At 38.5% G+C, this 14,888-nt stretch overlaps 1 protein-coding gene across 1 annotated transcript in view; it reads right to left on the bottom strand.

Moving 5' to 3' along the window:
* The window catches only part of INPP4B (inositol polyphosphate-4-phosphatase type II B), a 252,322-nt gene that overhangs the window by 143,856 nt on the left and 93,578 nt on the right, over positions 1–14,888 (bottom strand). The window contains 1 exon segment of the mRNA XM_062493100.1: positions 13,426–13,542. Within this exon segment, the coding sequence (XP_062349084.1) occupies positions 13,426–13,542 (117 nt within the window).

Here is a 14,888-nt window from a genome sequence, read left to right as displayed (position 1 = left end):
TCACACCATAAACAAACCCTTTTCCCCCTAGAAGTATTCCCCGAGCAAACCAAACAAACCTCATACAAGGGAAATCAAACAGACCAGGTGAACTTTCTTGGAATTTTATTCCAAACATTGAAAAGCTGCTTTGTCTAGTAGCACCTTTAAAATAGTTTAAATTTCATGGAAGACAATAAAATGAAAGCATTTTAGAAATATGAACCAAACCAAGAGGCCCCATTACCACCGTGTTCTTCTGGAAGGTGAGGTGTTATTAGAGGTGAATGACCTTAGAGTAAAAGCAGAGGCTAATTTAAGAGAAAGCTATTATCTGCTTAAAATAACTGCTAATAATAATGCAGTATTATTACATTAGTTTAATGGCAATGACAATGCTTCCTTCCTTGGAAAAGCCAACTTAAATATTTCATTGAAAAATTAAATTACTTTAATAAAGTATTGAAGACTTTTTCTCATATTTTGCAGGGCTAATCCTGAACAAGACATGAATACATCATATAAATGAGAAACCACAAATAAAGTGAAACAAAGTACTTGAAATTACTATTTTGGTGTAGGCACACACTAGACAATTTGATGTTCTCTGAACATGTTTTTAAGGTATTAAGAAATACACTTGCAAAACTCATCATATTGCACTTGCTAGTAATATCAGCATACGTTGGTTGCATTTCTCAAGGATAATGAAACATGCAGTTTACTTGCAGTTGTTTTAGTTACTAATGGTCTAAGTCCCGTATTTATAGAGTTTGACATTGAAATTTTTCCCCTAACCTCAACATCACAAAGAATTTTTTATACCCAATGTTACAATACTGGCAATGGTGGAAGCAAATGATGACAACAGTGTCACTTAACCTCCTGTGCCTCAGGCCCAGAAAACAAGAGTGAGCAGGTACACACTACAATCACATGAACTGCAGGTACACAATGTAATTATGTGAACTTTGGATTAGCAAAGCAACTGCAGGGGAACCTGTGGTCTCCTGTATTTTACTTGAGATTTATACTTACCTCGCACAACACTTGAGTCTTTGCAACATTAATATTCCAGCTAATTCTGTATTTTTCACTACAACCTCAAAAGGCAAAGATGTGTCATCTTAAGGCTCCACAGTATTCAGGGTTATCTCTCCAGTAACTCCTCCCAGTGCCTTACATATATCCTTACTCTTTCCAGTGGCAAATATCAAAGGAATTAGGAATTAAAGCTCATTTCAGAGATGCAGCTCTATTTGTAGGCAAATAAATGCAGCTCTAATTGAATGCAAACCTGAGACAGAACAGCGTGGGCTATTTAACTTAACCAAGTTTGACCATATCTTCTAATTCAACCTCTTTCTCTCTGAGTATGAATCTCCCTAGGACTTTCTTCCTATCATATCCCTACTAATTGTTTCACTTGGCCAGCTGTTCCCCATCCTCCCCTCATCCCATGCCAAAATCAGATTTCAGCAGACAAGGAACAGAACAGTCAAAAAAGTATTTTAGTGTGGTGAGAGCACACATCTAAGAGAGCAATGATGGGTCTACTTTGCTAAGCACTATTAGATTGGTCCTCTAGATCACATCTAGGCCCTTAATATTTTTCCTAGCTTGTACCTTCCACTCTGCATTTTGTATTGGTATGCTGGCCAGACACTCACTGCATTCACCTCCCAGGTTTCCAGGTCTGGATATCAGTACAGAATGACTACAGGATGTTATAGTAAAGCATATTTTCTCCCCAGTCCAGAGGTTGCCTCAGAAGCTAATTTTCAACATAAATTTTGTTTATTTCCAGGTTAAACCCTTGTGATCTCATCATTTTGGTGGGGAAAAGGGTAAAGGAAAATGTCCGCACACTTTCAAACCACATATCCTTACTTTAATCATCTCTTGTTTAGAAGTCATAGCAAATGTTAAAGCCACCTGCAAACACATGTGCTTTTCTTTATAGAATAAAGAAATTAGACTATAGAATAAAACTTAACTTTTTATCTGTAATAAGTGATGCAATTTGCTGAAAATCTAAAATTTTTTTTCCCCAGTGCCTAGACCCATATTAAACAAGTGGCCACCATTAGATAAAAATACTTCTTGTATCTGGTTTCAGACAATACAACCTCAGTTGTGGAAAGTGCCCAGCAACCTGGATACAAAAAAAAACCCTAGAATTCAACAGACAGGGCCTACAGTGCTGAATTCCATTTTAAGTGACTGTGAAGTGTGATGTTGTGCAGATTAATTTAGAGTACCTCAAACTGTTATAGATGAAAGCCACTCACTAAAGAAGCAAAGAATTTATTGCCCATTCCATTTTTAAAAATTCAAAGACATCAGTAATTATGACCTAATCAAAAGAAATGTCTGAGCTATGCAGTCTCGTAAGATTCACTGCGATTATATCACAGGTACAAATATAGTAAATACAAATTTCCTGACAATTTCTCTTAAAGAGGAGATTGACAACCCAGAATATTTTATGTTATTTAAAATGGTGTTCAGATCATAAGAGGAATGAATTACTCTTTCTAAATATCCTGAATTTGCAGGTTTTTTCCTGTGTAAAGGAGCTACAGTCATTAGTAGCTCAATGGATACATCCAATTTGTCTTAACTAAAAGTGATTTTAAAGGTTCAGGTAACTCTAGGAGCAGCTTCATCTAATAGTTTCAGAAACATTTTAAATAAACAGCATGTCCATCTTGAGCATACAAAACAGGCTGTACACCTAACAGGGAAACCAAACTGCAAATCTGCGAAAAATGAACTGGCAGGAAAAGGAGTGGGGAAACAAGCCAAAACCAAGACAAATAATGCTTTCACTTTTCAAGCTACATAACACCCTTTGATGCATCCTTGTTACTGTCTCTTCAACTCTTTCAATAGATGGGTCATGGATTTTGAGGAACAATATTTTAGATGTTAAGAATGCCAGTATCCTAATTCCTGTGGAGTTCTATGCAGTTGGAGTTCACAGGCTTTTTCTTCATGCTGAATGTACTGCTGATTATGAGGTTTCACCTGTCTGAAAACAGACATGAAAACTTTTGGCCCTGTGGTCGTTCCTAGAGGAGCCTTTTCCAGGGGCCAGTGAGTTACTGCCTCAGGAACACGGAGAAAGGAGCAGAGAAAAGGAAGACACTGCTGCCCTACTATCAAAGACTCTGTACAGGGCTAGTTCTAAGTCCAGACAGATTTATTCACCAAGACATGATTGCTAGCAGATAATGTCAAGGTTGTCTTAATGGGCAATGAAACTTTGGACATGACTGTCACCAGAATTGTGTGTATACACAGAAAAAAATCTCTCAGGAAGCCTGTCAGTGAAATTGGGTATATGTGCCTATACTTTAATTTATACTGTAAGGACAGTCTTCTGTCATACCCAAGCCTGAACACCATTTGGACCCAGTTAATTATTCAGAAACTTCCTTGTCTCACAGGGGTGATGTTATTTCAGAACAGGGTAGCAATAATTGGGCAGTAACTGTCCAGAGCTTCCACATTCAGAGATAATTTCTTTAGCAAGAGCCTTGCAATTACTTCTTTTTGAAAAGCTGCCAAGTTATTCCCCAGGAACAGAGACAGCTATAACAAATCAACCACCTCTGAGTTTGATTTCACTGAGGCAGCTGTGTGTCAAAATCCAAGCCTTCTAAGCATCTGAAAAACATACTAACTGCTGCCTTCCACAGGAAAAAAAATCACATTTGTCCCTCATGACACAAATTTTCTGTTCAGAAGCAAACAACCCTGTCTGAAGGGTTCTCAACAGAGAAATTATTTCCTCCCAACACTAACTTATGGATCTGCATTTTAAGACAAAACATGCCTACATATAACTGCTCACAGTGAAGATTCTGTAGCAATAGAAGTAATTAGCTTGTAACTCTCAATGCACTTCTAATATCCTCAGTAAAACTACTGAAGAGTAAAGTAGGGAAAACAAAACTAAGGACCTGTGATGCAATGCTGCTTTCAGCTGCTGCTGCCAGATTTTGGTGGAAATAGTAGAGACAAGACACAAACTTTTTAAGACAGTTACACCTGCAGATTTTTGTGTTAATAGACCCAGACTTCTACTCCAAAGAGATCCAGTGATTTTCTTTCTTTCACTAAAAATAAAGTGACAAATGCCTACAGTCTTACCTTGGAACCAAAACCTGAGCAATGTAGACAACTATATGTGACAGTGAGACTCATGAAGAAAGAAGACTTCAGCTTCCACCAGAAGGGGCTGTCATGTCAGATAGCAAGTCAGACTAATGTAACATACACAGACTCAAAACCTTCCTTTTATGTCACAAGGATACGTACTAGAAATGGTACAAAGGTTTTATTCCTTTACTATTCCTGACGTGTATGACAACATGTCTGCTTATCAACTTTCAGACAAAATATATTTCTCTATTTCCTCTCCAGTGAGAGCCCTTCACATTTCACTTGGAGGTGGCTCAGGTGTTTTACAGTCAAAGCTGATAGAACAGTCTTGGCTAATTGTCATCTTTGTTTTCTGCTCTGAGTTGCCTTGATAGCTCTGTGAGCCATTACATTGGTTATGCCTTAAATCCTGTGCCTTACTGAAATATGCTGAAGCCTGCAGGAAAAGCTGGGGTGGAAAAATCCAGTAAAATAGAAAGTCATACTGTTCCTTACTCTAAACTGAAGCAGGGGAAAAAAAAAAACAAAAAGAAAAATGAAATCTTATTGAAGTAGTTTGCATATTTGTGACTTACAGCTTTTTCATTTGACATTAGTAAGACTCTGTATGTGGCAAAGGATTTAAGGATGATAAGATTGCAAGAATAAATATCAACAGCTGCATGGTACTATAAAAGTCTTCAACTATTGTTGCTTTAAAATTACAGTGATTGCAAGGAGAAGAACTTGAGGGGGAGGAGTGGGACAGAAGGGACAGGGAACAAAAGGCACTAAATTCTCACCACTACAAAATGGTGGGGGGGAAAAAAAAAAAAATCACCAAAAAGACCAATACACACCTAACTAATGTCACTGTGCCAGTGAGTCCTTGGTTATAATCCACTATCTTACCAAAAAGTAATAAATTCGAGGCTAGGGAAGTCAGGAAGGACATCTCAGATACCACAAAGTCCCAGAATGCTACAAAGCAGCTGATGCTCTGCTCAATGCAGTAACTGCTCTGTACACTGAAACCTTGGGTCTACAATTGTTGCTGTTAATACTGTTCATTCACATTTATGATGCTGAGATTTTGAGAGGACCACATGCACTAAATTTTGACCACACTACAGACTGTGTTTGCCCTTTGTTCTCCTGGCTTTCTGGCCATCACTATGCAAGCTGCAAACAGATCCTTAAAAAAAAAGGTACGCTAAAAGGCAGGGATGCTTTTTCCCTTCCTTTGTGATCACACAAGCCGTGGTGAACAGGACCAAACAAAGAACAGATCAAAACAAAATTCTCATTTCTGGCATGAAGAAAGCCAAGCATGGAGAATTTCAGCCACATGGGAATTTGTTTCTGTAAAATACTGCATAATGATTATATAAAGAGCCTTTGATTACTGTAAAATTCAATGATACATGCATTTCTAACAGCACTGGAAATCCTAAATGATTACACAAGCCTTTCAAGTTTATTCATCAAATATTTAAAATACAACATAATATAAAACATTTAACTAGTTTACTCTGAGCAATTTACTGTGCTCTTCTAGCAAAAATTTGCTCAAGAAGATAAGGTCTCACATTATATCCAATGCACAGGTTTCTAATGTAATTTTTTAATAGAATTATTTGCTCAGCTTTAGTTTTTAAGTACAAAGTTTCAAACGTAAACATTTACTGGTACAAGCATGGCCATAACTGTAAAAGACACTTCTGCAAGACACATGGTAGAGGAAGAAAAATCTGTTCTAACAGATTGAATTTGCTCTTTTCAATTTCACAGAACACACATCCCAACACCTCCAAAGAAAAATCTGTTTCCAACCTCTGAGGGCCTGCTTCCATAACGCAAAAGCAAGAGCAGACTTACCACTGCTCCGTACACCTTTCTTTTCATATTTTCAATCCTTATTGGATATTTTGCTCTGTTTTTCATCAATCTCTGCAAAGGATGGAATATCTACCAATGTCTACAAACCCTTCAGAAGGAATAAGCAAGGAAGAGGTGGTGGGGTAGCCCTGTGTATTAGGGAGATTCTGATTGTCTAGAGCTTAATGATGACTATAGGGTTAAGTGTTTGCAGGAAAGGATCAGGAGGAAGGGCAACAAGACAAGACCACTGAACCAGGATGAAGAGATGGACAAAGTGTTGGGAGAAGTCACGCTATCAGTAGTCCTTGTTCTCATGGTGGGACTTCAATTTCCCAGATATCTGCAGGAAATTCAACCCAGCAGAGATGAAGGGGTCCAGGAGATTGCCAGAATGTGGGAAAGAGGCACTCCTGACACAGCTGGTGAGCGAGCCAACCAGGGAGGGCACCTCACTGGACATGTTTTTTGCGAACAGAGAAGGGCTGGTGGGTGATACGTTGGTTGAGGGCTGCTTTGGGCACAGTGATCACAAAATTATGAGTTTTCAGGTCTCAGAAAAGAAAAGGGAGTCAGCAGAACAGCAAGCTTGGACTTTCAGAGTGCAAGGTTTGGCCTGAGTGTGGTTACCAGAGTCCCTTGGGTGACAATCTTGAGGAGCAAAGCAGTCCAGGAAGGATAGGCATTCATCACAAAATCATAAACACACAGCAGCAGGCCATCCCCCCATGCCAAAAGACCTGCTGGTGGGGAAGAAGACTGCCCTGGATGAGCAAAGAACTTTGTCTGGAACTCGGAGAAAAAGAGAGTTTGAGGCCCTTGGAAGAAAGGAAAAGCATGCAGGAGGTCTACAAGGATTCCATTGGCTCTTGCAGGGAGGAAATTAGAGAGACCAAAGGCCATCTGGAACTTCATTTGGCATCTGCCATAAAAGACAGTAACAAATGTTTCTATAAATACATTAGCTACAAAAGCAGGGCTAAGGAGAACCTCATCTTTAACAGATGAAGAGGCCCAAGGAGACAAAGGATGAGGAAAAGGCTGAGGTACTTAATGCCTTCTTTGTCTCAGACTTTAATAGCAAGACCAGCCATTATCTGGGTATCCACATATCTGAGCTGGAAGAACTGATCATTCACCTGACAATAAATACAAAATCACCAATGAGAACAAACAAATCTTATCCTTTAAGTGACTCAAACATTTCCACGTTGCTGTATTTAGCTCAAGGAAATCCTTCGCCCCTGCAGGGCTCCCCATGAGGGCTGCAGTACCCAGCCAGCTGGTAGCACCAGCTACCCCTCCTGAGGAGCAGCTCCTCCAGTGCCTTGTCCAGGGGGTGTCAGCATCAAAGGCACTGGGAGGGAAAGCAGATCAACCTTCTGAAAGGCCAGAGCATATTCTACAACTTGAGGTCATGTTTTCACAGGCAGGTTGCTCCACACCGACTACAGAAACACTGTGCCGTGCTCCCCTTCCTCTATTTGCTGCAGCATGAATATTTCAGAGGAAAACATCCCAGCCTTCCACACAAGGCACCTTGAACACTAAAATTCATCTTTAGAAATGACAGGACAATGCAAAAGCCGCCTTGGATTTGTTTGACTGTTCTGATGTGATCTGTACTGCTCTACTGAGGGGCAGAGCAATGAAGGATATACAAAGATATATTTGCAAGCTTTCCAGGCAGTGCTACAGAGACTGCAACAATTACGCCTATGTTACTGAAATCCCTAACTGATTAAAATAAAATCTACAGGAAAATGTTATAATTTGCTAATTTGTTCCTTTCTAAAAAATTATCACAGCAACCCTTTAAACTTTTAGGGAATTCCACTGCTCTCACTGCTAAGTACCTTAACAAATCTTTTCCCAAATGTCAGCTCTTAGAACAAACCTTTGCCTGACGTGAGGCAGCAATAGCATTTGATTGGCAGAGTTGGTAGAAAAGGAAAAGAAAATGGAAAATTAACAAACACTAGGTTACAATTTTCCCTGAAGATATAGGAATAGGGAGGAGTTTGCCTCAACAAGAAAAGGAAAAAAAAACAAGTAATAAAGGGCTAGGAGAAAAAGTAGTAGATAGTTGCAAAGGGAGAAAGATTTTTTTCAAAGCCGAAACCTCCCACTGAATTTTCAAGGGTGAGGCACCAACAGCAGTAAGGCTACAAATGGACTTTAAATCTATACCTGTAACTTTACCAGTCCTGACACTTATCCTCAATTTTCTTACAGATAGACTAAGATATATGAAACCTTTTTGTACCCTCAGTCACTTCAAAGAAAGGATTTATATCAATATAAACTCAAAGGAAAGTTAGTAGTTTCAATTTCCCTTTTTGTATCCAAGACTTTTGAAAAATACAGAGAAATAATACTTTAGGTGGATTTGACACACAGGTAGCTTGAAGAATCAAAAAACATTCCTTTTCTCCTCCTAATAATGATGTTTAGTAAGAACATCCAGCCTGACGCAAAAGGAAAACTAAACCTTTCATTAAGTAAGTGTTTATGAAAAAAATAGATTATTTTTAAGGAAAACATGAACATCTAAAGCTTCAGCGCAAGTATTTCTGTGGGTAGGACTGCAGTAGCCTACAGTACTGCTCTATTAAAGAGAATGAGATAATAAGAATTTCTAATTTAAGGCAATATTTCTCTGCCAATCCTGCAGAGGAGGCAGTGAACAGAACTGAGAAAGGGAAGACTAGTTACTTTTTCTTTAAACAACGTATAGCGCTTTGCTTGAGTTTTTGATGAGAAATTGCTTGGGTATTTTTAGCCTTCACAGAGTGTGGGACTGAGTGCACTCTGGTGTAGGCAGAGAGCAGGAGAGGTAAGAGATTCCACATTTATCCCTGCTAATGCATCTCACACACTGCTCTGCAATGCTCCTAATGTTCCAGCCCTGTGTCTCTTCAGCAGAGATGGCAAAGCACCCAAGACCAAACTGCATGATGGTGGTGGTGTGACAGGGATCCAATGCCCACGAGGGAACACAGAACGCTGTCGCTTCAGATCTGGCTTCACAGCTAAACTCAAAATGCTCTCTCTGTCGCGATAGACAGTCTTCATTTTCCACTCACCCCAGCAGGACTCAGTTTTAGGAGGGACACTTGCAAAATCAAGAAACACACAAGGCAAGACCTTTTGCAAAACTTCATTCGCAGTGAACAGGTTTAATGGAAGATTGAAACCCCAAGAGTTAAAAGACATGTAATTTAAATCCTAAGTAATCTAAAATTGCTACTTTACAACATATGTTCCCATATCCATAGCAGAACTTCTAGCCCCACTACTTCTAAAATTATGAAATTTATCTAATTTTATTCTCAATGATTAAGTTGAAATTTGGGAAGTAAAAAAAAGGAAGAACAGACTGTCAAATGTGTAATATTTTAACAGCCTTTCGTACATCCAGTTTCTCCTTGCTCTCGAGAGATCACACTGGAGTGGCTGTGTGTAACCTTCAGTACCGCACATGAATTCCAGTAGTGATATCCATCCAAAGGAGATTATCTTTGAAGGTGTGATGCAAAGATAAGATAAGATATAGAAAGCTCTCAGCAGGTACAGAAAATTGCTCCTGCCTCTGCTCCCAGCACTTGTCCATGTGTGGATGAAAAAGAGGCAACCCAACTCACTGGGTATGAGGTACCTAACTCTTGCTGCAGGACACACATATTCCAAACACAGAACTGCTGCCTCCCAGATTAGGCACTAGACTCCTCACAGTGTAACACAAAATCATCAGCTTGACATTTTCAGTGTCTCTCATGTGGCAATGGAACCTGACTTGTGCTATGCAGTATTTTCCCAGAGAATGAACTCAGCTTCAGCTCTAAAATTTACTAGACCAAACTGTGCTAATCTGCATGCCTATAAGAAAAGTAAGAATATCATGCTTGTGCAAAAGTGGGACAGAGGTAATTTTTGAACAGTTTGAAAGCCTATAATTCTGATCTCATTTGACAATGACAAAAAGCAGGTACAGCCCCAGCATTACAACAAAACCCAAGTTCCTAAAATCCTAAAGACAGCGTAGCTCAAGCCATAAACTTGCTCATGGCAATATGAGAAGAAAAATCTTTGTGATGTAGAAATAGATGTCACTACACATTTTTCATAATATGGTTTTACCCACCGATCTGTGTGTGTGGCTTCACTGGATATATAAAAATGATATTTCATAAGCTTTCCAACTACTTTATTCTAAGTACATTAAAGTAAACTGGGAATAACAGTCTTTCTTAAAAGTTTCTATTTACATGAAAACCTACAGTAACTAATCACTTAGAAAGAACAGCCAAAACAAACAAAAACCCCCATTTCATTAAATTAAACAGCCTCAATTACACAAAGTCTGACACAGCCAAGATATAATTATGATCAAGATCAGAGATGCATAAAAAGTGAAAAGTGCAGTCAGAACATTCAGCGTGTCAAGCACAGTGAATATGATCCCATCTGCACAGTATTTCAATATAATTAAACCACACATCTTACATAATCTAAGTTAAAGGACAAGCAAGAGTGAAGTTACTCTCAGCTTTCTGGTATAGCATTGGAAGTTTATTTTCAAGATTATTTTTTTAAGAGAGCAGGCCAAAAATAAATTCTAGCTCTTTCTCAGTGAGGAGCATCCTCTTCCACTTTAATATTATGACCTGTGTTCACAACCCAAGTATTTAGTTAGTCTTGTATTATAGTCAAAATCCAGCAGGTTTGAAAATGAGAGCTAATTCTCTTGTACAGACAGAGTCAGGTTTAGCAAAACCCAAGAAAACGCTTTACCCTGTGATGTATTCACTGCCATTTCCCCACCTTCTCTACAGTCTTCTATTTGTGGCAGTAAAATCCTGCTGAGTTTAATTAATGCACAGAATTCACTTCTTATAGTTGCAACAAGAGAAAAAAAAAAAGAGTTAAAGTATATATTTGTGACAGGGGATATTAGCTACTTTGAGCTTATTAACTGAGGCAAGCAGTAGCAGAGCCCTGATGCTGTGGGAATTATTACTGTAGCACAATTTCTGCAAAATATCTCACAGTCAAATCCAAGATTTATTTCTGCCATAAATGTTCAATTATTTGAGCTGGTGTCTGCTCTAGAGCACAGTCTACAGGAGCAGGGTGTACCTAGCAGGCCTGGATTCCCTTCAACCCCCAGCTGGATTACCTGCCTGTTTGGAGGAAAGGTGGTACTATATTTGGCAGCCATAATATGTATGGCAGCACTTTAGAGGAGTAAGAAAGCCAGCTCTACTGTAGACTGGAGAATCAGAACTGTGACAGCACAGCACTTGGAGCAGTTTTACTGCCAAAAGGACACATCCCATTTCTTGGGTTGTGAAGCAAGCATGGAGTCCTGTGCTGTTGCAGCAATGCTGGTAATGGTATCAGATGATAGCTCATTTCAACCTGAGTTTTATGAGCCTACATAAACATCTAGACTTGAGAAAAAGTCACCCAAACTAAGAGAAAGTGTTATGGCTCCTAGTTAATTACAGGTAAGAAAGCCAAGTTTTATCATCACTGAGATTTTAGGACAAAGTCCATATATTGCCACAAATGAAGTTGCAACCAGGATAGCCTGGGGTCATTTACATATGCTGCAGCCCACCTTCATTTAAATCTTATTCTCTTATTTAATTTTTTCTTATCTAGCTTTAGAAGGGCTGAATAGTAAAAAAATGCTACATGTATGTAAACCAGAGATGGGATTAATATTTTCCTCTACGAGAAGATGCTACGGTAAAGATCTAGAATGTTCCACATAGGAACGATATAAATGCTATGACAAAAGAGAAAGGTATTCTCTCATGGATTACAAGCTACATCAATGGGATTCCCTGGGAGAGACTCTAATCTTGTACTTCACTTGTAAGGAACAGTTACAGAAAGTTCTTACAGGTTTGCAAAAAGCTTATCAAATTATATTAAATCTCTGGGGTAAATCTTCTCCTGCATAAGTGGCAGTAGAGAAGCCTGGAGCTAGAAAAGCAGTAGTACAAGGAACAGGACTGTGAATCCAGTTCACTTTTATCACTTACACAGAGCATATTATTTTCCAGTGTCTGCCAGTCAGAATGAAACTGGAAGTGAAGGACAAAGTCCAGCTCTATTCACTCAACGCCTGTTACCTGTCCACAGGTGACAACTCTATTGAATAAACAGCAGATCCCATTTTAAGCCTCTGCAGTCTAATACATTACCAGATTTAAAATTATATACATCATAAAATACACATACATGTTCATTCACCAGTTATTCTTAAACAGAGAAGAAATCCAGATTCTATGCTTAAAATATTCCACCCATTCCCATGGAAAGGAGCAGTGAAGGGACAGAACCAATCTGTTGGCTCACAAAGGCTGAAAATTGAAACAAAGAGATCAATAATTTTCTACCTGAAAAAATTATGAGTTCTCAAAACATAGAACTTCACTTTTGTAAGCACATCAAAGACAGTCTCAAGCTTTAAATTGTGTCTTTAATTTCATTCTTATGGATAATGAACACATACACAGTCAGGACATAAGCCTCCACTTGCTTTAATCATGCTGGGTGCCAACTACAGATACGTAAAGAGCAATTCAATTAATTAAATACAGGTGTCAAGGGCCATTCTTGATGCCCAAGAGCAAGCTATCAGCTGGACTCCAGCTGCCACAGAAGAAAAACACACATCTCCCATAGGTCCTATGATGACATCTAACTCTGTAAGGCTGTCTTAGATTACCTGGAACACATAAAATGGCACTCGAGCACTGTATTTGACAGTCAAATCACTCAGATTGTCCCACTGACCTCCATAGATCAGCTCGAGTGAATAACTTCCAAGAATAAAAAAGCTGATTCTGTATTCAAGAAAGTATAGCACTGGAACCCCAAATGATTGACCTTTGGCTCTGACACTGTAAAGCTTGGACTGCTACAAATCAATAACAGAAGCAGAAAACCTGCAGGTATCACCACACGAGACACTGGAATAAAATGTGAGTAGCTCTTTCCCAAGTTACAGGCTCTATTGTCATTCAGGTTTGTGCATATAAGTAAAATATCAGAAATATATTTCTGAAGAATTATTCACAGTGATGCTATCTCAGTCTATTCCATGTGTTCTCTGCCCTCTAAAAGCACACCAGAGCAATCTTTTATTTGCCAGCAATACCTGTGCTGACTCACGTAAGCAGTTAAAAAAGCCAGTAGCAAAGTGCCCATCTTAAGTGCATGGTTCTCTTTCTCTACCCTCTAATATATCAACAACAGATAAAATAGATTTCAGGCACAAGAGAAAAACAAAACCAATTTCACATCAACCCATTTCCCCAGTTTGCTAATGACAGACAAAGAACAACACAGCAAGGAACTTATTCCTCAGTAAGATCTGTGCAAGGAATGAAGCAAAGCACTTACCGTGTCTTGGGATTTGTCTTTGACATCATAGACTGTTAGTTTTATTTTAGTTTCCTCATAGATGGGGTATTCCGGTGGGAAGGTCACACCAGTCAAAAACAGTGGATCTTTTGTACCCTGTGCAACATGAGTAAACACTCAGTAAGGTAACAGCTGTGCAATGTGTGGGATGTCACCGTGGAGGTACAGAAACCCAAAAGGAGTCACCTCTCTACAGCAGAGAGATGGGAACAGCTGTTTTATTACCCAATCAATGAGAAAAACAAAATCTTAAAACTTTAACAGGAAAAACAAAAACAAACAAGCAAACCCAAAAAAAAAAAAAAAAACAAAAAAACACCACAACAACTTCCTGGAAAGTTTTTTGTCTGGAAAGGATATGAAGTGCTTCTGAAGTAGAGCCTAGTAATGTGTTTTTAAACAGGCCAGCCAGTATCAGGTCCTGGAATACAATCTGTAATAACCAAACCCTTTCTTATGACGCTCCCACAACACTTTCTGAAAGTACCACTATTTCGTCTTAATTTAAATGAACTCAAGATTTTACTTGCATACACATACAAAAGAGAGCAATCGTCATTAAGTCACAATAATAATTATATAGAAATGCTACAGAGATTCTCAATATTACATTAGGATATTGATTTGTAGAGAGCAGTTTAAAATACTCCTCTTTAGGCAGTACTGCAGTAAAAGAACATTCCTGTGCTTTGAAATACTATCATTACACCTAAAAGCCATACACAGAAGTAACTATGTCATAGCTAGACTATTAAATGAATCATACAAAATGTTCATAATTTCTTAATGTTTAATTATACTTAATTTCCAAAGATTACAGGCATGCATCCTTAAATTTTCCATCAAGTAAAAAAAAAAAATAAAAAAAAAGGAAAGAGTTTGTGCTTCTTATGGATTAACTTTCTGTGCCCCTGCCTTCCCCTTTACCAGAGCTTAAAACCTTGACCAAAAAAAAAACAAAAAAAGAGAAAAACAACAAAAAACCCAGGAATTTATATGGTTATCTATTCATCTTTACACGACATCATTCCAGACAGTCTGCAACGAAACATCCTGATCAGATACAAGATATTTGAATTAAGCAGTTTCAGGATAGTTGAGGGCTGAAACCATAATAATTTAATTAGTAGCTGGTTGAAAGTAATCACACAAAGAGCTCATGAAGCATTCTCATTGTATTTAACAGTTAAAACAAGCCTCTGGTGAAATCATGTGTGTGTTTACAATGACACTTCCCTGCTCTTAATGAATATCTCCAGTAAGTTAAGCAAGTTACACCTACATTGCTCACCCTTCATTTTCTCTGAACCATTTTTGCTGTTTCTGACTCTGATGCTTACAAGGTAAAGTGAGGACTAGCAAAGGAGCCTCCGACAACTTTTGTTGTAATGTGTGACGCAAGTGACTAATTATTTTATATAAAAAGTCACAGACATTACGTA

The sequence above is a fragment of the Cinclus cinclus genome, chromosome 5 (assembly GCF_963662255.1).
Source record: "Cinclus cinclus chromosome 5, bCinCin1.1, whole genome shotgun sequence".
NCBI classification, from domain to species: Eukaryota; Metazoa; Chordata; class Aves; order Passeriformes; family Cinclidae; genus Cinclus; species Cinclus cinclus.
Note: the sequence above shows the minus strand (reverse complement) of the source record. Positions and strands in the feature narration are given on the sequence as shown.